The 22,689-nt window shown below is 39.4% G+C and overlaps 1 protein-coding gene across 1 annotated transcript; it reads right to left on the reverse strand.

The window, feature by feature from the left end:
* Positions 1-1,481: 1,481 nt before the first annotated feature.
* On the reverse strand, positions 1,482-20,186 carry myrf (myelin regulatory factor). Its single transcript, XM_053319208.1, has 27 exons — positions 20,114-20,186; positions 11,707-11,797; positions 11,296-11,565; positions 10,710-10,771; positions 9,333-9,552; positions 9,130-9,230; positions 8,844-8,958; positions 7,752-7,947; positions 7,567-7,643; positions 7,373-7,483; positions 7,170-7,275; positions 6,552-6,752; positions 6,159-6,267; positions 5,824-5,933; positions 5,584-5,744; positions 5,406-5,478; positions 5,232-5,314; positions 5,046-5,114; positions 4,860-4,943; positions 4,589-4,656; positions 4,376-4,450; positions 4,054-4,284; positions 3,789-3,882; positions 3,403-3,465; positions 2,925-3,030; positions 2,712-2,786; positions 1,482-2,616 (listed from the first exon to the last, which is right to left on the reverse strand). The coding sequence occupies exons 1-27, from the start codon at positions 20,157-20,159 to the stop codon at positions 2,536-2,538; spliced, it is 3,078 nt and encodes a 1,025-aa protein (XP_053175183.1). The 5' UTR covers positions 20,160-20,186; the 3' UTR covers positions 1,482-2,535.
* Positions 20,187-22,689: the final 2,503 nt, after the last annotated feature.

Raw genomic sequence — 22,689 nt, forward strand, 5'->3', positions numbered from 1 at the left:
CCTCACATTTATCTGGTGACCCTTTGGAGGGGCCTGACCCCTAGGTTGGAAACCACTGGACTAAATCAACTCTAAATAAAGTGGTTGAAATTAGCTCCACCTCCAGCAGCTACATCAGTAACATGCTGCTCTAACACTGATGCTTCAGTGTTATAATAATCTAATGATGTCATATGTCAGTCAGAGGGATGAAATGATTACTTTATTATTTAAAGTACATTTCATTGATAGTACTTTAGTACCTATAGTAGGATTTTATATACAGTAGCTTACTTTTATTTGTTTCACTTTTAATAGTATTTTTTACATTGCTGTAGGGTACTTTGACTTAAGTAAAGGATCTGAGTGTTTCTTCTACTGCTGCTTGTTGTATGTAAGGGTGTAAAATCTGCTACCTGAAAGGTCAAAATTAGGGCAAAGACAGATAATGGTCTGTAAGTCTTCGGCTGCCATCTGCTGGACAAAACGAACAACTTGGTGCAAATTGACAATTCATCACAACAGGAAATTCAATCACAAATTTATTTACTGTATGCATTCATAGTATTACAGCATATTCTTGACAAAAGGCTTCGAAATGTAATGACAAAATGGGCTAAAAAGTAAAAGTAGTGATATTAAAGTACTCCACAAGTTTTAGTGTTATGGCGCTTTTATTTAACAAATAGTGGTAAAATTAGAAATGTATGTGTCTCTGTGTCTGTGTGTTTTCATGCTTATCAATTATTTTCTGGGCTCCAATAGCTAAAAGTTAATATATTATTGATAATACAACAACAACAAAAACAATGAGAACTATAAAAATACGATAAAACACATCAGATAATAAAAATGACCGTTTGTCTTTTACAAAAGGAAGCTTTACAGTTACATGTAAATGCCGTTCTACCAGAGTATTTGAAACCAGATGAGTGCACCGGATAGAGCAAAAGCAATTCATATATACAGTGCAAAAAGTGCTACAGTGGTTTCATTACGCTAGCTGGTGCATTATAAATAAGCTAAAATAGTACACTACCCACTGAAGTCATAGTAATTATATTAAAAGCATTGTATAGTGTCACATTATGATAAGCTTCTGTCTGATGGCTGTTTTTCCTATTTAATATTGATTTTAGATTTAAGATATACTAATCTGTGGAATATGAATTGAAAATGAAGTTCAGTGTTTGAGGGTAAGCATTTAAAACAAAAGGAGATAACAGAAAAAAAAACAATTATACAATTCATACATGTTAAAGGTGTTATCACTCTGCAGATTTTTAATTGTATCGACATAGGGAAAGAAAAAAAAAACTTCCAGAGAAATACATGAGCATCCAGTGTATAATATCCACCCCCCTCCCCCCACTCCCCCTCTGCAGTGTGTTTATAGAAATGCAACTCCATCTCAGCTTCATGATCAAGCCATTAAAATGGACTTTTCCAAAGCAGCATTTGAGTTGCCTCGGAGCTGAGATGTACCATTTTTAGAGAAATGATTGGGCATGCACCTTAAATGGTATGCCTTTTTTTTGCCATACCAGCATTCTGTCCAGTTAACTACATACAGTGTAAGCTATTCCAGTGTTTCTTGAAATATTGTCAGTGTTGGACAGTGTTGTAAATGCACTATCAAATGCTAAGAGCTGTCAGTGTTTCTATGCATTAACTTCCAGTGATTCGTTAATTTATCCAGTCTTATCGCATGTCATCCAGTGAATCTGCTGAAATCAGTATGACTCAGTGCTCTTCAAATGTATCCCTGCAAACTACCACACAGACATCATCATTATCACTCCTTAAAGATGTAATAGGCTGCGTATGCATTACTTGTTTTATGTAACAATTTGATGTTTCATTGGATGAAGAGATACAAATGCACAATATTTCCCTCTCTGTTCAGTGAGTTTTTTTGCTCAGCCTCGAACACAATGCGTTACTGTTGAGAGGCAGGGTTTGCCAGTGTGGACTACTGAGGTATATTCTGAATGCGAGTAAGCAACCATTCACAGAGGCCTATAGCAGAATCCAATGATCTCTCCAGTGTATAAAAAGTGTTTTTGTGTTCAGTCGACACTGGATTCAGTGTATATACAAAACTAAAAAAATGTGTGCAGTGTCATCTACAGTATCTTAGCCTGGACTTCATTTAGAAACTTGAATTCTGCTAAAAAAAAAAAGAAGAAGAAGGAAGTAATTATGGCTTAAGTATGGAAGACACAGTGATCAGTAATATAAGCTATAAAGTCATGGACGTTACTTTCACAATAGCAGTTAACAAATTACAGTGATTTAAAACTGACATTTTCAGTGAAAAATAATTAAAAAAAACAAACTTAAACAGTGTTTAAAACTCCAGTGATCACAGCAAAAAGAGATGTCTTAATGCATATGGAGAGGATTACAATGGGGACAGTGGTATATAGTTTGTTCTTTATCAATCGCTTTTAAAAATAATGTACAGTAATGAGACAAATCCCATCACAAATGAAAACCACCAAAAGAGAATTGTGGTGTATTGTAAAGGCACTGGGACACACGTCGTCTTCCCACTCACACACAGCTGCTTTCAATGAGAAAATGGTAGTCTGAATATGATGAGATCTCTCCTTCAGTGGCGCAACTCACTTCACTCTGTCAATGAAAAGCATGTGGAGATAAAAAATGATTAATCCGTTCCACCCACTGACTTTACTCACAATAATTCTTAAAGTAAAGAGTTTACTCACAGACAGGGAGACACGGAAGTGATAGGTGACGTCCTGGAAAGACAGCACAGGCACTGACCACAGGTGATGAGTCCCCTTAGAGAAAAGTAAACAGTCAGTTAATAAGTTGTATAAGTAGAGGAAACTGCATTCGATAAGATAATAATTGTAGTTGCAGAAGAGAAAGAGGGAAATATATTTTGATTACATGAATAAATGTAACATTGTGTATACCTTTGTTGATGTACTTTGTCCATCATAGAGCTCCATCTCTGTGTGGTTGGGGCACAAACGTCCCTTGGTGGCTCCACATTGTCGTACAAACACGCTGTTTGTGGACCTGCAATTAATTGAATATGCAGTATGTAGTATATAATATATGGCCTATAAAGTATCATTTGTTGATCATTTTATTGACAGTTAGATTGACAAGATTTTCTGTTATTTCATATTCATTTCTTATTTATTTTTTAAACATTTCAGGAAATAACCATATAACAGAGAAAGAAAAAGAGAATGAATGTACAATACTATCATTTTGGTCTGTTTTGTTGAGTTTAAAATCAGTTGTTGATTTTCAATTAAATTTCCTTGAAAAAATGATATATATTTAAACTATGGATTTACCGATTACATGTGATGTATTGATAATAGCCTCAATACTGACCCCATTAAGTAGATTGGATTTTTTGGATGATGTTTGTATACTCACGTCATGTGCAATGTGATTTGTGAGATGGAGGAATTTCTCTTTCCTTGGAGGGATATTGTGTAGCTAGAGTCACCATAAAGAAAAGTAGCATCAGCATACAAAGACCTAAATTCAAACTCTGAATTGTGTGAAAGGAAATAAAAACATACGGCCAGATGACAAATGAAAGGAAAAACATAACAAATGCAGACGCTAACATACAAATGGTTTGATAAATAAGGAAATTGTGTGAATTATGGCCTTCAGAGTCACTAGATCTCAACCCATTTGAACACATATACTGTATGAGAGATTAGACCAAAGTGTAAGACACCTGATGTTGGTTTTCCTTTCATTTGTCTTCAATGTGTACAATGTTGACTTAGCACTATGGCAACACAATATACCTGCAGCTTTCGGGTGTTGCACAGCTTTGTGCTGTGATTTCTTGGTTTGTCTCCACGATATGTAGACTAGTCAGAGAGGGAGCCAACTTTCCTCCTGCAAAATGAAGAAAAGCTGCAATATGAGTAACTGCACTCATAGCATTCCGCTGTACAGCATGTAGACAAGTTTCGTTTGCTGTGGTCAAACAAACGCTCTTACTGTGTTTGCATACTGAATATTATGTGTGTGAAGAAAGTACCGAGTCTGGGCTGTGTTTGTGTTTACCCTTTGTGTGTATGCTGCGCTGTCTGCGTGGCATTGGCTGCTGACCCCCAGGCAGACGGTTGGTAGCTCCCACTCCGTCCAGATCTGTAGGTGCAGGCCTTTTGGCCTTGGCAAAGTACAAGGGCGCTGAGGTGTGACTAAGACGGTTTCTATTGCGGACGTCCTTGTCATTTAGCCTGGATTTGGCCTTCTTATTAATAGTCCCAGGTGTGGGAACCAGGCTGCTTAGATCTAGAGAAGAAAGATAATTATTCAACGGATACTTGGGATAAAAAATTACCACAAGAAACAAATTTTGATTTTTGCTGAGTGACTTTCTTACCTGGTGTGGATTGGTTGTTATTTAATGTCAGAACTGTAGCTGACTGGTTGTTTGTGCCTGTGGTTGAACAACAAGCTGCAGGATTTAAAAATCAATGACAGGACAGGATCAATTTGAAGTGAAATATGCTTATATTCACATAGCTGTGATTTTCAAAACCACCAAACAGAAAGGTTTGTTCCTTCAGGTCACTTTGCAGGAACCTTTACTCACCTGGTGCAGCAGTGGTGGGCAGTGGAGTATATGGACTCTTGCGTGAGGATCCCAGTGCAGCTCTGGACCTGCATCAATCAAATGCCACAATAAAGTCAAAGCGGAGCTTTAGTTGAAATAATGCTACACTTAAAAGCTAATAAACTTTAAAGTGCTTGACTCATGACCTCCTTTCTGACGGGGCAAAAGAAACACCCAACTAAGCAATCAAAGATAAGACTCAAAGAACAGATCAGAAAAGTAGCAAGAAAGACAAGTGTTGAAAGCGTACCATGGGCAGACAGGTGGACAGAAAGTAACAGTGGCAGTGAAGACGGGCATCCAAGAGATGTGGAGAACACAGGGAGAAACATAGCTACAGAAAGCAGGTAGAGATTATATAGAAAGACATTAAAAAGAGAGAAAATTTTGATTTATGTCACTGTAAACTTTGTCTGTTTCCCACAAAAACACATACCCATCTTTCTCTGTGGCGCCTCCTCTGTGGTGAAGAGTCAGTACGTAAAGGACGGACATGGAAATGACACTGGAGGGGACAAATAATGATCCAATACATCATCATCATGTCTTTATAGAACACAAATAAAGCAGGTTTGTCATTTACTAATCACTCCCACTCCAACATTTTCGTCCTCAGTCTAACCTGAAAGCCATGACGATGACCAGTGCCAGGATGGTCCCTTGCATGAACTTCTGACTGATGCAGCCTTGATCTGGAAGCGAATTCTGCAATAAAAACACAGATTACATTAGATGTTCATCCTGCTGCTCACCAATTTACTACTTGTTTTTTTAAAATATGTCGGCATCCACATACCTTGCTCCCAGGTTTGACTGTCTTCTTCTTGAGCGGGCCACTTCCTGTCCTACTAAAATAACTCCCTGATTGGCTACATGGATAAAAATAACAAATGTAATTTATTTTTTAATGCTCACACAAGATTTTCTCTGTCAGCGTGTAATACCTCCTCCAAAGTCTGAATTTGCACTCTCACCTGACAGTGCCTCCACTCACGGTGCTCTTCATGCTGTCAAGACGTCGGAGTTTGGCCAGTTTGCGGCTCCAGCGCTCTAGTTCATCTATACGAGTCTCTAGGTTGTCTGTCAGCTTGCACAACTCCTTCACTGCTCCCACGTTCTCCATGAAGATACGGTCCTTTGGAGTCAGAGAGAGAAATCTGTTAGTGTGTTTGAAAGTACTGTCTGTGTGTATTGTGTGCATGTGTGTTCATTACCTTGTTGACGACTAACAAGTTGGGGATGGTTTCTCCATTGGCACAAACTACATCACCGCCCTCCTTCACTGCTTCAGGCAGGATTTGCTGGACCTCTTGGGCGATCACTCCTGCAGGAGGAGAAAAAAAGCAGTGAAGTGAAAAAGAATGCAGCAAAAGGATGATGACTGGCACAGCTACAGGAAACAGTTGCATGACAATTCACATACAGCAAAAGACAAACCAAATATTAAGACATTAAGGCGATAATGTGATATATAGAGTACAAAGAAATGAGATGATGGAGCTAAACATTTAAATTTTTGAGTTATTTCTGAAGTTGCACAGTTTGTTACCAGTCTCTGCAGTGGTCTCTATGCCCACGGTGGCAGCAAACTCTGGCTTGTATTGATAATGGACCAGCCTCATCTGAGAAATCCGTTTCAAATTGTCTGTGGTGTCCACCTACACACAGACAGAATGACAGTGACACCCATGCAGATGCAGATGAGATGAGGACACGATGTTGCAGATGAAAATGCTCGGATCAAATGTAATGACGAGACAAAACACTAAACTCAAAGTTAAACTGCACAATCAGCGAACTGTGCTGAGCGCGGGCATTTGGATGACATGACTCACGATGACAAGCACGGGGGGCAAAAAATGACAAACTGACAGATTGCATGACACATTCACGCGCACACATACACACACCCATGTACATACACACTGAGAGTCATCCTGACCTCCTGGACATTTTCTTTGGCCCTGATGTCAGACGGGTGTACCAGGGAGCCCATGACCTTCACGTTGCCATGGACGACGAGGGCCTCGTCTGGCCGGTCAGTGTTGATGCCGACTCTCCCGTGGTGGTAGACTGAGTCAGGCATTTGACCACGCTGCCACAGCACCTCGTTGTCACTTTCAAACTGGCCTGGGTTGGACGCCTGTGACAGAGGGACAGAGGAGAGGCGCAGAGACAAACTGTTGTTCATATATTAAAACAACATGCTAAAAAAGATCCAAATAATCTATCAAATGCATGAGATGTAAATTTAAATCACAGTTTATATACAGTAGCTTAGTATTTGTTGGAATTTACTGAGCACAGCATTGGACTGGAGAATAACAAAAAAATGATTGGGTAGCTTTAAAATAAATGTTCTAATAGTTCTTTTACAATTATGATTTCATAATTAGAACCTCCTAAACTATGAGGATCACAGTCACGCAGATAAAAGGAAAGAAAGGTGAAATGGAGATGTTGAAAATTGTGACTTTGAAGTGCAGAAGGTTGTGTACAGAAGATGAAGAGAAAGGTTCACATTCACAAGGGATATGATTGCTGTAGGAGGCAGACAGACATGGCCAGACGTTACCCTGACGATGATCCTCTCAGACACTTGAGCAGCCACAGTGTAGCTCTGACTGTGGGACTGAGCGTGCAGCGCCACCACCAGCATGAAATACCTATGAGGGAAAACATATCGGGAGTGTTTGTGACTACTGGAGCTTTGGATGACACCAAACTGAAACTTAGGTTTACATGTGATGGCGGGTCTTTCACCTCTGGTCGGGGTTCGGTTTGCCCTTCTTCCTCATGTTATTTGCTGTGGTCTCGCTGAAGTGGAGCCGCCCCACTGTGACCTTTGTGACCTGCTCCGGGGGCAGAGTGACCCTGGGAGAAGCAAAATCACATCACAAAAACATTCTCCTACAGCTTCATATTGTTTCTGCTTCGGCACACGTGTTCAGACTCACAGCACTGGCTTGAAGGGTCTCTTGCTGCGGTCAGACTGTGACTGTTCCACGCTGATGGACTGGTTCATAGCCTCCACCTGCAATGAAGTGAAAAATAAAATACTCACTAAATACCCTGTAGAGCTGGAGGTCAATCATGTCAGTACTGTATCTGTCACTATGTTCACCATTTTGCCTTCTCTCACTTTTACTCCGTTGAGTTTGAGGTAAAAGCAGTCGATGGGCTGCAGGCCGTCACTCGTCTTTATATACTTGGGATCGCCCAGCATGCCGATGTACACTGTGACCTGGAAATGGTTCTTCTTCTGGCAGACAAAAGCATCATCAGCCAGGGAGAAGTTGAAGCCCTTGTCAGCGTCGACACGATAAGTCGGCATCGGACTAAAGACAGAGACGAGATTACGAGGTATGAATAATAGAAATAGGAAACATATCATCTTGTATTTTTCCAAGTGTGACATGTAAAAAATGTTGCATAATGTAGAGGTTTGCCATTTTTATCAGCAGGGGGAGACTCTTGACTCTACATGTTTTTAGGTCCAAGCCCTCAGAGAGATTCAAATGTGGATCGAGTATGTAATGTAATGTAGGAAATCCCAAATTTTATAACGGATATTAGCTAATTTGGAGATAGTAAAAACTAACACTGCTATTATTCTCTCATGCTGTCAACTTAAAATCAAATATATTTTCATGTAAATAAACATTTTTATGGAAATAAACTTCTCATCAATGGTAGAGACCCCCTGCATAAAACCTTGGAGGCCCCTGGGCAACAGTTTTGGTGTTATTGCTTCACTACACAGAGGACCAGGATCTTCTGAAAGACTTTAAAACAAATGAAAACCATATCTCCTCTTATGTTGGTGTGGTGTGCTTAAAGCTGTGATGGGCAACCAGGTGGTGTTGATAACATATCTGAAAGGTCACTCGAGTTCATTTTAACCTCCCTCCCTATCTATACTTCTTTCTATTTTGGCAGTGCAAAAGCACAAGTAGGTGTACACTAATTTTTCCCTTTACCCCCTTCTTACGTTGTCTTTCTAAACCGAAACCCTGCACTCATTCACTCCCCCACACAGCTCACCTCGGAGGAATTTGTAGACCTCTGCAACCCTGCTATTCCACGGCCAACTTCACTGAGTATTTTGTTGAATTATCTTCTCAACCAATTATGATTCCTTTCATTTATTAATCTCTGTATAGTGCTTTCAGTTCATTTCAGTAACTATGTGTCATTTCCAAAGTAAAGATGTACAAAAATAAATTCCACCCACAGCTCTTTGCAGTTTGCATCATAAAGTGGTGTCCACTTGTTCTGCTGGTGAGGTTGCCACTTTATGCACTGATAGTTTGGGTCCAAGTAGGCGTTGTCTGCATCCTGCATTATACCTGTGTGATAAACAGTTTGAAATATCAGCTGTAAGGCCAGAACGATGAATGTGAAATATGTCCATAACTTTCCTGCAAAAGTCTTTTATCTGTGTGAGAGTTAAAGGGTAGATGAGAGCGGGTGAGCTTGAGGTAGAGGAGATGAGGAAGAGAAGAAAGATGCCTGCCTACCTGGTTCTTGTTTGATGATACCTGTGAGGATTTGGGAATTGAGGGTGCTGTTGGGAGAGTCTGAGTGCTTCCTCTTCTTAGCCTGGTGAACGGGGATCCCACTGTGTGAGGAAATGGAAACATACATATTACTAATCCTTCAAATAATTTCTTCTCCTCCATACAAACTGGACCCCCCCCCCCTGTATGTTCTCGCGACTCACTCCTGTCCCTGAGGATGCTGCAGCAGCTGATGGAGCATCTGTGTCTGCTGCATGTCTCCACTTCCGCTTGTGGCTGGACCAATAGGATACTGTGATATCATGGGCTCAGGCTTCAGGTACATGTCCCGATGCATGCTGGAATAGTGCCCGTGTGGGAGGGGTGGTGTCGGAGTCATGTGACACATGTTCTCTGGTGTCATGGTCCTGATCATGTGAGGATCTGAAAGGCACAGGGAGGGGTGGAGCCTAATGTTCACATTGTATTTAATTTGAAAATACGTTTGATTGCACACAGACCACAGCTTTTTCTCTTCAGGATCAATTTGCCTGTTTTGCATTTCATCTTGCCAGTTTACAGTTTGTTTCCTCCAACCTTGGCTAAAGGTATTTTCCATTGTTTCAAATTGGAGAGATGCCCATAAGATAACACTACTCCACCTTTTTACTAATGGGCAAGACCAACACAGGTGTGCGAGTGGCAAGAGGTACATAATGACTTTGAGAACTGTTGGAGTGTTGAAACATATCAAACACACACTTGTTCATTCTCTGATGAAGCATTTAGAAAGATAGTTTAGAAAGCTGAATTCAGAAAATTGAACTTAAACTTAGATTAAATTTAAAGTCCTTGTTTTGAGCATAAATGCATTAATTAAGTTTATCTGAAGCTTATATGAACCTTCAGGCATCCAATGATTGCATAATCAGGAGGATATCTTTCAAAGTTACAGTCTCTCCCTCTTTCTGTTACAGCGTGGGAACACTGTCCAGGGAATTTTATACTAAAAGACAGTTACTTAGGTAAATATCCACTGTATTTGACTAACTCAGACAGTTGATGCCTCATATTAGCTTCAAATAAACTTTGAAATACATTTTTGCACAAACAAGGGCTTTTGATTTTGTCCCCCATCACTTACATTGAAACCACATTTTAAGGGGATCTTTGCAAGGTCAGTATGAACATGAGGAATGATAATAGCAAGAAAAACCTCTTTGATTGTTCATATGGACATCTGACTAATATTTTAACACCGTCTTGACAAAGTGTGAACCTATCCTTAAATAAATAACAGTTACACGCTACACTCAGTGTCTTAATATAGATTTGTTTGCACATGAACTAGACTTTTTCCTCGTCTTTATGCTCTGTTAAATCTGCTAAAGTGATGAGTTACAGATATTGATCCGAGCAGAGATGTTGCAGTGACCCATGCACACCTTGAATACCTCAGTGATTTCCTCTGATTCAGTGACTGTCTGCGTGCAGTCTACCGATTTAAGTGTCATTTCTGTCTGTTATATTCTCTCTTTTGTGTGTGCTCTCTCCCAATCTTTATCTCAATTTGTTATAGGACAAAAAGATGTGTTACTTACCATTCACCTGCTGAGGAGAGTATGGCTCTGAGCTGGAGTCTGGAGGAGACTCAGGTAGTGTCCTAAAAAAACAGAGGGCAATATATTCACAAATACTATAATATAAGATTGTCAAAATTATATATATCTTTAAAGAAGTACCATGCTTGAAGTTGGCAACCTCTCTCTTGTACATTCTTTATTTTCTACAGTAGGAGAAAGTCTCCTTTGGGATCAGTGTTAGTATACGTTCTTTACACGAGGTTGTGTGCGTCAGGATTTTTAATTTTTTTTTGCAGAATGTAATTTGACTCTCTCGCTCTGCCTGTTATCAGTCTCCCTCCCCCTCTTCACCAGAAAACGCTTTCTTTGAACAAATGAAGCTTAATCAAGAGTTGATTGCATAATGGACTGTAGTAGGGTGTGTGTCTGGTTTCGCTACTTGCTAAAAAGAAAAAAATACTGCGTCACCTCCCACAAGCTGCCTGATTCCAGGTTTAAAATGTGAGTCACAAGCTGGATCTGTAACATATCTTGAACATTCCTATGTTGCTACATTTTCCCCTTCTTGACCTCAGTCAATCTACCTCCTTAGTACCCTGCTCACCCTGGAGCGTAGTGCCCCCTGTGCTCAGGCTTGACGTGAGCCTGCTGGTGTTGTTGGTGCTGCTGTTGTCCCAGGCAGGGGTAGCTGTGTCGGAGGCCCAGAGATGGACCTGGAGGGTAGGCGTTCTGACAGTTAGGGGGCCCAGGCGGAGGGGCTCCTTGCCTTAGTGGAATAGGGGGGCTCACACCACACACCAACCCCCCAGAGGACACTCCTGCCTGGGGAGATGAATAATTTGGTCCTGGGGTGCTGTGGACCTCTGAGAAACAGCTGGGAGAAAGAAAAAAAAGAAGGAAAAAAAACAGGGATTAGTGTTATCAGAAAATACAAATTCCTTTGTAACAACATGATCTGATACTGTTGGCGCATGTTGTTTTGACGTTGTCGGGTTGGTTTGGAGTCCCTACTGACATGTCAGTGCTATCGTCCTCCTTGCTGATGTACTCTTCCAGGATACTGGTGTCGATGTTGGCTGGCTCCAGAGAACTTATAATATCATGACCTGTGGTAAAGGGAGGGTCAGGAACATGGAGGGGAGATGGAGAGCATCTGGGAATTAGCAACGGGAATCTTTCAGCAACTCCACACACTGAGCTTATGTCGTAATGCTTCCCTGTAAGACTTATGTTGGAACATATTATGAGCTGAGTTTGTTAATTATTCATAGCTTTTTCTATGCACAACTTTATCACACTGTTTCAATCATTATTTTAGGATTTTTTTTATCTTTTTTGCTGATCACATAGTCAAGATAATGTAAAAAGAAAAGCTGTGATTTGCTTACTTAGAATCTTGAGATTAAGGTTACAGGAGTGACCAACATTCAAAGTATGTTAGTAGTCAACATTACAGATCACACACTAATGATTCAGTGCCTCTAAGTAGTTACACATATAGACTGGGATCACTCCAGGTGACGGTTACTATTTTGTACCATAGTTGCGTTTTTCTCCGTAAAATAAAAAATGCTTTTTATAATTTTAGATTATATAAATTACACACATATATATATAATATAATATAAATAAAACAAAAATAAATAATTTAATAATTTCTTCATGCTCCCCTTACTTCACCCCAGGGTCATTTTCACCCTTTGATAGCCAAAGCCTCACAAATCCCAAACACATGACCCCACTTAATCTTTAAAACACCAACATGTAGAACAAGCACTTTTTTATGCATATATTTAAAGAAGAGTAAATCACTTTATATAAACCGATGCTTTCCTATTACACACAGAGCCATTTATTCAAATATGACATGTGTGAAAGGGATGAATTTTCTTTGATGCTGCCCCATCGCATCCTAAATTTTAAGTAACTGGAAACAATGTGAATGTGATTGGGGAGCAGGACGGTGGGGGTGAAGCAGAGGGTAAGGACCTGGTATACAGTGGGTGGGCAGGCGACCCTAGTCTTTCTTTTCTTTTTTTCTCTCATACACACACACACACACACACACACACACACACGCACACACTCTTTGATAGATTAAGCAGCTACTCAGCGGGGAATGTGAAGAATTTTTGTGTTAGCATAGGAAAAAAAAATCTCCTTTTTTCCGTTTTTGTCTTCAACAAATGCTGCCCTCCTCGAAATGTCACAAATGTATATTAATGCCACAGATCCCACCATAACCCTCTCCACACATTCAATTAATCACCAATAAAAATAGTAATAACTGTACCATCTCTCAATGCAAGCCCCAATTTGACGCCAGCACAAAAACATTCATCAGTCATCAAACCCAAAAACCAAACCAGATTAAAAATGCCCCTAATTTTGTTGTTAACATTATCAATCCACGCGTTAACTTTAACATGTTTTCCTAAAAACCTAAAAATTTGGCATGTTTACACTGGCTAGCTTTCTGCACTGGGTAGAAACAGGTGGTTAATGTCTCTTAATACGTGCCAGTGCAAGGGGAGAAAAGCAAGGATGGTTCCCCTTAAATAAAATCCAGATGTACACCCCACCCAAAACAGCAGTAAATCTAGGTTGGCAGGCCTGATAACGGAAAATAGAGAGAAAGAGGGAGAGGTGAATGGGGCGAGAAAGACAGAATACAAGTTTGATGTTCAAGGATGGGAAGCTAAAAGAAAAACTGTAGAGAGCATATGAAATGGGGCTTTAGACTGAGCACGGTCGAGGTCAAGTCAAGAGTGGGAGAAGTCAAAAAACTAGATTGAAAAAATCCTGAGTATGTCCTTTTCCGAGACTCAGTTGTGTCCATTTGATATGTTTTCAATATGTTGGAGGTAGTTATTATATGACCACTCATAAAACCATAGGATGAAAATGTGAATTTCAGCTTTAAGTAATAGGCAGCGAGTTAATTAAAATTGGGTGAAGTAAGACATAGGTTGCTCTATGTGGAGTCAAATTCTGGTAAACCACTCCAAATCAAAATGTTCCTGCTACGAGGCTGACTACTGGAAACTATAATCCAGTTTACAATTGGAAATAACAGTCATGCCAAAACAGAAATTAAATTGTGTATTAATCAAAATTAAATCGCAGTAGAATAGTAGCAGTACGTCAATAGTAGTATTTAATCTTAACAGTTAAGACTTTCTGCAAACAGATAAGACTACATTGTAATTGCCCACTGATGCGCTTTATCTGATGTTTTATCCACCTGCTTTTTGCTCAATATATAGACTGCAGCTGTGTATTAAGTATGTGATATATTAAGTTATATTACTCAAAATAATTAAATTGATGGAAAAAATACAGCTGGGTAAATTGATCACTGTGTAGAGGATAAGATAACCATAAGTGTAACGACACGCGTACTGTTCATAGAGTTAATGCACAGAATCAAATAAAGAATAAAGAATTTTGTTGGTGAGACAAAAACAGGACGTACGAGAACTGCAGCAAAAAACTACATAAAAATCCATGTTGTCCTGGAAACCCAAAACTAAAATGGCCAAGTCCAAGTCGTAACAAACCTACAAAACCTTGGCTGGACCGTGTATGAAACAGATACAGGAAGTGGTAGCATTTGGCTAACCGATGATGTAACCTCATCACTCAGTCAGTCAGGGACATTTGCGTTTATATGGCTGGTCCCACTGTTGCGGCCTTGCCAAAAATTAAAGACTGGACTTGTGTGTTTATGTAACATTTCTTTAAAGTCTCAAGTTTGCAGCTGAACACGTTGATAAAAGAACAGATTTTTATTTCCTCTTTTCTGGAAATTTCACTAACTACATAATATCTACAAACTTCTTTTGCTTTTACTGTGTTGGTACAAACAAACAGAAACAAAAATGAAGTAACTTTAATTTCTAAATCACTGAATCAGTTAAGTTGACGTTGCTGTGAGCTGGATTTGTAAGTTTCCCTGTCCTCTATGTTTTCCTCTGTCCAGCTGTGTTCAACAAGGAACAGTGAAATGATTGTCAGAGCAACTTCGATACAGACTGGCCTTTTGAGAGATTAGGGCCAGAGAGGAGCGTGTGTGTGTACGTGAGCACACGCGTGCATGTTTGTTTGTGTGTGTGTGTGTGAGAGTGTGAGTGGGGGGGGGGGGGGGGGTGGCGATGTATGGGTGTGTGTGTGTGTGTGTGTGTGTGTGTGTGTGTGTGTGTGTGTGTTATGCCACCATTTCAATGCCTGGGTTGTCAGCAGAGTAATAATCTAAAATGAACACAAACAGAGGATTGAATGTGTGAGTACACATTAAATGTGGTTTGATTTATATCATTAAATCTAATGCACATACTGCAGTTTCCGTTTCCTTACCTTCTTAGTGTAAATGGTATTAATTGTGTTATTTTAAAGTTTTATATAATATGATTAAAGATACCTAAAAAGTTGAAATTTTGAAAGAAAACGTCGCACAGATTTTTGTCTCTAAATGAAAGTTTCCTTGCACATGCTCATATGTGTGTGTTAATAATTAAACTCACAGAGTAACTTACTAAGGAGGAACAAAGTCCATTTGATCATTAAACAATGAGACCACAATGAACTTGGCTGCACATCCACAACACATACTGTACAGGCAGTGGATACTCATTTAAACTTTACATTTAAACTTTACAGAAAATGAAAAAACTGATATTTGCCAGATCAAGCAACATATTATATAACACGTAGCTGCTTGCATTAAATTAACATATGCCAGCAGTAAGTGTTAGTTCTGTAATCCTACGCAGATTGAGATGGATCATTTTCAAGTAAGTATGAGTTTATAAAGTTTCTATGTTTAGCTGTGTTTCCCAATAGTTCTTTGAACTCCCAGTATTCTGGTAAGTTGGCGACTAAATGCCAAAAAATAAGTAAAAAAACCTGACGTATGTTAGTAATATCAAGATAATTAATACACATGTACACCAGCACACAATTTCTCAACTGCTCTAGAAAATGCATCAATCACACACACAGAGTACAATTAAACACATATAGACACAAATGGTAAAATGTGAAAGGAAAAACGTCAAAACTACACTAGAGTTAGCCTGAGCGTGGTCTAGAGCTTCTCCATTTGTTAACAAGACAAAGTTACCCATAAAAATAGCTTAAAAGAGTGAGGAGACTTGCTATGACAGAGATATTAAGATCAGAAAGCCCCTCATCATGTAGAGACCAAAATAAATCACATCTAAAGAGAGGAAGAGTGGACAGAGCGGCAGAGTACCTGCGCGTAGCCAAAGCATGTTGATGTCCTTGAGTAGAAAACACCTGAAACAGAAGATGAGAAGAACAATTCCTCTCTATTTTTCACATGTTTCTCTAGTCGGGCTGAAAGTCTTTCTTCTGCAGACCTGAGAGTCGCAGATCAGCGCAACAAGTGTGTGTGTATGTGTGTGTGTGTGTGTGTGTGTGTGTGTGTGTGTGTGTGTATGTGTGTGTCTGCGCGTGCATGCCTATGTGCATATAGTGTATGTGTGTGAGAGAAAGGCTAGGAAAGTGTTATAATGAGGATTATTCCCCAGTCATGAGAAAGGGCTGTACCAGGCTACCACACACAGCCCTTGTCGCATACAAGCACTGGTCGCACCGGCGGACCTGGCTCAGGAGATTAGAGGAGTGACAAGCCTGAGACCGGGACAAGCTACGAGGCTGGACAAAAAAACTGAGATATTGAGGTTGAGTTTATAGGCTAGTGCAAGACTGAGTTACAGAGAGTGGCGGGAGAGTGACAAAGCAATAAGAAGAAGAAGAAGAGGAAGGACATGTCAAGGAAGAAAATAAAGATAAGATACAGAGGAAGAAGAATAGGAAGATGTAAACGACAAAGAAGACAGAAAAAGAGAATATAGATGAAGGAGAATAATGAGAAGATACAGAGCAGGAGGAAGAAAAATCTGTTTAGTACACTGATGTTGCTCAGAATTAAGAAAATCAAGAGTAGATTTATATAAAATAAAAACTGTATTTCAATTTTTAACGACTACATTTTACCTGTTGCATGACAAATAATGTACAGGATGACATTCAGGTTGCAGACCAAACATCCTATAAACACCCTTATTTTGCACACCACTTTGTTCTGTAACAACATTGCTTCCAGTTTTTCTTTAGATTATTATTACACACATGGGCACACGCACACACACAAACACACACATGAACACAAAAAGTGATAAATCTTACGGACTCCAAATTTAACTATAAATAACATTCACTGGCCGAGGATTACTCAGTTGGCAGTCAGCACTGATGGGAGGGAGGCATAACAATGAAATATAAAAGCTATGTGTAAGACCTTAAGCCTGGCTGCTCAAAGACAATACATTCCTCTAACAGCAATTTGCTGTTTAACCCGTAAATCAGGGCAAATGTTCGGTTGTTTCGTGCAGGCTTTCCAAGATGGACGGCGGCCTTCCCAGCCATGATTCACAGCTATGGGAGTACAGTGGGACTTAATAGGATTTTTGATTTATTAACATGAGTGATGAGCTAGTTATCTTTTCCAGAGAGTATGGGGTAAGATCGTGATAGATAGACCTCCAGATTCAGATGGTTAGGGGGTGAATATGCTCTTTTATTTCTAGCAGATAAAGTTTTATGACATTATCTTCTGTTGGTAGGTCCCAAGTGAAATAATATAAAATGTAATATAGATTGCCGGGACAGTTGATATTCACTGTACCCAGAGGATGTATCCCAGTGATTCAGGTGATTCTATAACTCCTCATCTAGCACCACCAGCAGGTCAAAGTTTTCACGTATCCTTTGAAATATCTCAACATGTACTGCATCGATCAACACAAGATATTTTAACATTCATGGTTCCCAGGAGATGCATCCCACTAACTTTGGTGAACCCCTCAGTTTACATCTAGTGCCACCATGAGGTTTGTGATTTTTAGTGAATGTCTATGCAAGTATTGGATGCCATAAAATGTCATGCAGACATTCATGTTCCCCTCAGGATGAATCCTAATCGTATCATGGCGTCTAGCGCCACCAGCAAGTCAAAATATTTCCATCCTTTTCCAACTAAATACCTATGAAACTAATGTCAATCTCTTCAGCTTCAGCTTCTTATTAGCTAACACTGAAAACATTAAAGTCTATACAGTGCGAAATATGATCAATTAACATTTTCATTATGGGCATGTTTGCGCGTTTTGATGTTAACATTTAGCTCAAAGCAGTGCCCAAAAACAATAGTTCTGGGTGAGCATTTTTCTTTAGTTATTTCCAAAACATTGAACATTCATGTTTTAGTTCCTTGTCTTGAGGACCTGCTGAAAATATTCACACGATTTAATCAAGTGTTTAGTTGACTTAGGATGGGGCATTACTTGAAGTAACCCAACACAACAGTAATAAATGTCATTATCCTTTGTATGTGCACACATGAGTCTGTGAGTGTATGAGCCGATTGTTGTCTAAGTGAGTCAGAGATGAGAAGGTCAAGTTTTGGTGGGGGCTGTGGAGGTTTTAGTTGGGTTTCTCTCAACAGGCCAGTCTCTCTCCACCCTGAGTCTGCACTATCTCACCTCCTCACCCTGTCTGCTCACTGTCACTCTAATGGAGTCAGAGAGAGCGAGAGCCCAGGAAAGGCCAAATACTGAGGAGAAACACCAGTCTCACCTCATTGTGTTTTAACAGCCACCAGGGCTATGCCAGGAATGTACACTGTGCATTAGTGTGGATGTATACATATTTCACTAATCCTATTAAAACACAGTTTAAGAGTGCTGAAATCCATTATAGTGCTGTGTGTGTATGTGTATTTGTGTGTGTCTCTTTGAAGATAGAAGATAGACACTAATTTAATAATTATATATATATATATATGTAGGTATAAAGTCAACAACTTATTCTAAATTCAAGGTTGATTGCCCGAATCCATGATTTGAGAAAGATATAAGTAAGGGTTTTATAAGGTTAGTTAAGAAAAAGAAAAAGTTGAGAAACATCATCTGTTTGGTGAATAAACCATTACCAATCTCTCAAACCCCAAATCTCGCAAACGACAGCACAAAGTGTCCAAAGGCAGCACCTTCTGTATACTTCTCGTGGACAAGTTGACATTTTAGTCCAAGCAAGATTTTCTGAAATAAAGCCAAAAGTAAGAACATCTCTCTTACTCCCAAAGCAAGAATGTAAACATACTAAATTCCTGTCAGAATGGCAAGGAGCCGCTGACAATCATGGGTGTCTGTGTATATTTAAGTTAACACTGTTGTGTATACTACATTAAAGTGTTAAAACTTTCAACAGATAACTTATTATACATAAACCACGGTATGTGTTTTTATGTGCACTTGACTTCTGCTGAACACTTGACATTAAGTTTCTTTGAAAAAAACTCTAATTAGAAAGATGTGAACTATAAATCAGAGTGTGTGTGTGGTGAATAACTCTTTAAACATGTGGCAAATGTGACTGTCCTGCCTGTGATGTGTGAAATGTATTGTGTGAATATGACAGACGGAAGAAGGTTCATGAAGTAGATAAAGGAATATTATGAAATTCTGACTAATTAATTGAACTTATTTCAGTCAAGATCTGAAAGTTTGCAAACATTACGCAACTACCACGTACTAAACAGGTTGGTAGATCAGTGAAACTGTTTTTGAATGTGAGGAAGAAAAGTTTACCAACTAAAATCTCAGTTATTTAAACTTAGTGTATAAAACATTGCATCAAATTGATTTATGGGGATACATGTAAATTAGTCCTTTTCTGAACTGAAAGTTTGTTCCATTTTTGGTTATGTCCACGATGATTAACTCTAACATCACTGTTTGAAATCACATTGCTCATGTCTGCCTCTAACACACACACTGTGCCACAGTACCTTTAGAAAACACACCATTTATCTTGACTTGAATTCCTACACCCTTCCAAACCCTCAATCCCACCCTCCTCCACCTCGTTTTTTTCTTAGGATTCCCCGCTTAACTTGATCTGTTACCCATCACCAGCACTTTTGCTCACTGCACCCGTTAACCCTCCAGCATGCTCACATAAGATGAAGAGTCAACTTTAAGTGAAAAATAGAAGCATGTGCACATTAATATGTAGGACACCTTACAGCCACACGTCTTATAATATCACTTTCAGATATATTATTATGATGGTGATGTTAACCACCTGCCATGAACATGTACATTATAGCAGTTTAATAGACGTTGTGACTCTGAGACAATATGAACAACAGGTAAAACTGTAACTGGTTATTTAAAAAAATAATTAAGTTTCCCTTCTTTACTTAAAGAAACTGTTCCCAAGTGAAAAATGGAAGTGAGAAAATCAATCTAATGTACTTTAAATCTTCTGTTCTCTAAGGTGCCATACTTCCCTGTATTAATTAGCTACACATAATAAAAAGTGAGAAGTCTTACCTTCAAAAAATCTCTGTAACGCTTCTGTTTCATCTACCACGTCCATCCTAGCGGGTCCCACATAAAAAATCCATTAAAGTCTCCCCTTGTCCGAACGAAATCAATTCGGATCGGGGAAACCTTCACATATACATCACGATCACAATTATAATCGTTGTGACTTCTTGTTTTAGTCTACATAAATCCAGCACTTGGAGAGCGTCTTTCTCCTGTTGAGCAACTTGGCGCTGGATTGACGTCTCTTACGGCCGCCAATGACGCGACGGTATATAACTTTTTTAACTAAATTTTTTTTAAATAGCTATTTTCTGAAATTAAGGTGCCAGAAAATATCCATAGAAGAATAACACTGAAGAATTCCCCATCAGGCGCACCTTCACTTCAGCTCCCACAATAAACCACATAATAATTTTTGGTTTATCTTCGCAAAAAACATCATGAGCCGAACAAACAAAAACAAAAAAACAATCGAGCCGAAAGAAATAAGAAAAATCTCGTGCGTAAAAATTGCGTAAACTTGATTCCCAAATGTCTTGGGTTGATTCTCTTCCTCCTTTGCCTCTCCCTCTCAGACAGGATGTGTGCAGCAGAGTCGGAGGAGAGCAGCTGAGGCAGGTGAGGGATGTGCGCCTGGCTGCTGCAAATTTCCCCGGACACCAAAAAAAAAGCTCGTTTCTGTGAAATGACGCGTCTGTCTGTGAATCTCAATTATTGATTATCTTATATGAAATTGTGTCATACCATAATATTGTATCACTGTCCTCTTACGACACATTGTTTGATATGAGAACTAAAACAGTTTAATATGTTTTTTTGACTCAGAGGAAGTTTTATCCTGCTTTAAAATAAAGTTGCTTCCCTGAAAAAAAACCTCCCAGTAAATCTAGGCTCAAACACTTAATGGTGATAGGATTAAAATTGAATGATTGTCTATTGTAATTTTACTCCTGCTACTTCAGTTCTGCCTATATGACACTTATTAGCCTACATGTCTGCCCATCCTGGAAGAGGGATCCCCTCTTTCTAATCCTAATCAAGGTGTTGTTCAGACCATACAACCTTCTGAGGGAAAGTGTAATTTTGCAGCTATGTGCCGTTAATAAAATTGACTTGGTAGTAACTTAAGAGAAACATAATAATTATTACAGGAGGCCTTGGAAAAACTTTTCAACATATTGTCACCATGTGGAAGTTCAACTTTAACAGTACTTGATGCATGATCCTTAATGCAGATAAGAGGTGTTTTCTCTGTGCCTCATCTAGCAGTGCAAAAATGTTTGAGGAACTTTTATCTGTTTTACTGATTTAAAACACATCTGTGGGGCCTTCTTGAATTCCTCCAGCTTTAACATCCATACAGCAACAGGAGTGTTTTGTGTCAAAGCTTCCCAAGGGGAGGATTTGAGGGAATGATCCATTTCTCTCACTCTTATCAGCTGCATCCCACCCCCCCTTATAACAATGCCACTGTGTGCAGCCCCCGCAGCCTTGACGCCCACCCCCCACCCCCCGTCACCCACATGTGAGATGCTGTTGTGTTGTCTTGTTCCCCCACAGCTGGAGCATCTCCCTCTCCACCCCTCCACCCCTCAGTTTTTCCTCCATTCAAACCAAACAACGCCTCCGTTATTTCAGCCACACTATGCAGATTGTTTCAGAGGACAAGCAAGAAAGAGAAACAGATAGAGGCTGCAGGGGACAATGAAACAGCTGGCTATGTTAAAGCAGTTCATTTTGGTATTCTATATTTCTTATCTCATGTAACTGTGTCCCAACACGCGTATTGGTGTGTGTGTGTGTGTGTGTGTGTGAGAGAGAGACAGATAGAGAGAGAGAGAGAGAGCGTGTAACCTACTTGCATTATCCTGCATTTTGTCCTGATGGATGCTCACTTCCTATTTTGGGACGAATAGCGTATCCCTGCAAGGTTAATAATTAAGGTTAAAGGTAGGGTTAGCTGTGAGTTAATGTTAGACATGTATTAAGGAAATAAATGTAAGTCACTATAAACAATGTCTGCCTGAGTGAAAAAGACATGTTTGTGATTAATGCTGAAGTCATGAGTTGAAAAATATGATGTTTCCCGAAAAATGTTCCTGTATGGAAAATTATGATGGAGGAGGTTTTTAGCCTCCACCTCATGTAGTGCCTAATGTAGTGTATTATTGTGCCACTTACCTTCGACCAGTTCTCATCCATTATTTAAATCTGCATTCATAGATTTTCTGGCCACATGGGAGGACTAAAAGCAAGAACTAAAGCAAAAAAGAATGGCATATTCACATTAAATTGTTACGACAGAGATGTCAGCAAACAGTTAGTTGTTTTACAAATCCAAACAAACATGCAGTAACATTTGTTTTCATTCACCTGTTGTATGTAAGCTACTTTTCACTCTGCTTTGGTTTCCACCAACATTTTTAGCTGCTATGCTTCATTAGCTAGTCGCTAACTTGGTCTGTCTAGTCATTTAGTGCTGGGTTAGGTAGGCAAATTGGGTTTATCAGAGCTTTTTTTTGCACTACACACTTGATTAAAAAAAAAATGGGATCAGATAAGCTTTAAATTGTGTTTGC

Source organism: Scomber japonicus, chromosome 5 (assembly GCF_027409825.1).
Source record: "Scomber japonicus isolate fScoJap1 chromosome 5, fScoJap1.pri, whole genome shotgun sequence".
In the NCBI taxonomy this organism is placed as follows: domain Eukaryota; kingdom Metazoa; phylum Chordata; class Actinopteri; order Scombriformes; family Scombridae; genus Scomber; species Scomber japonicus.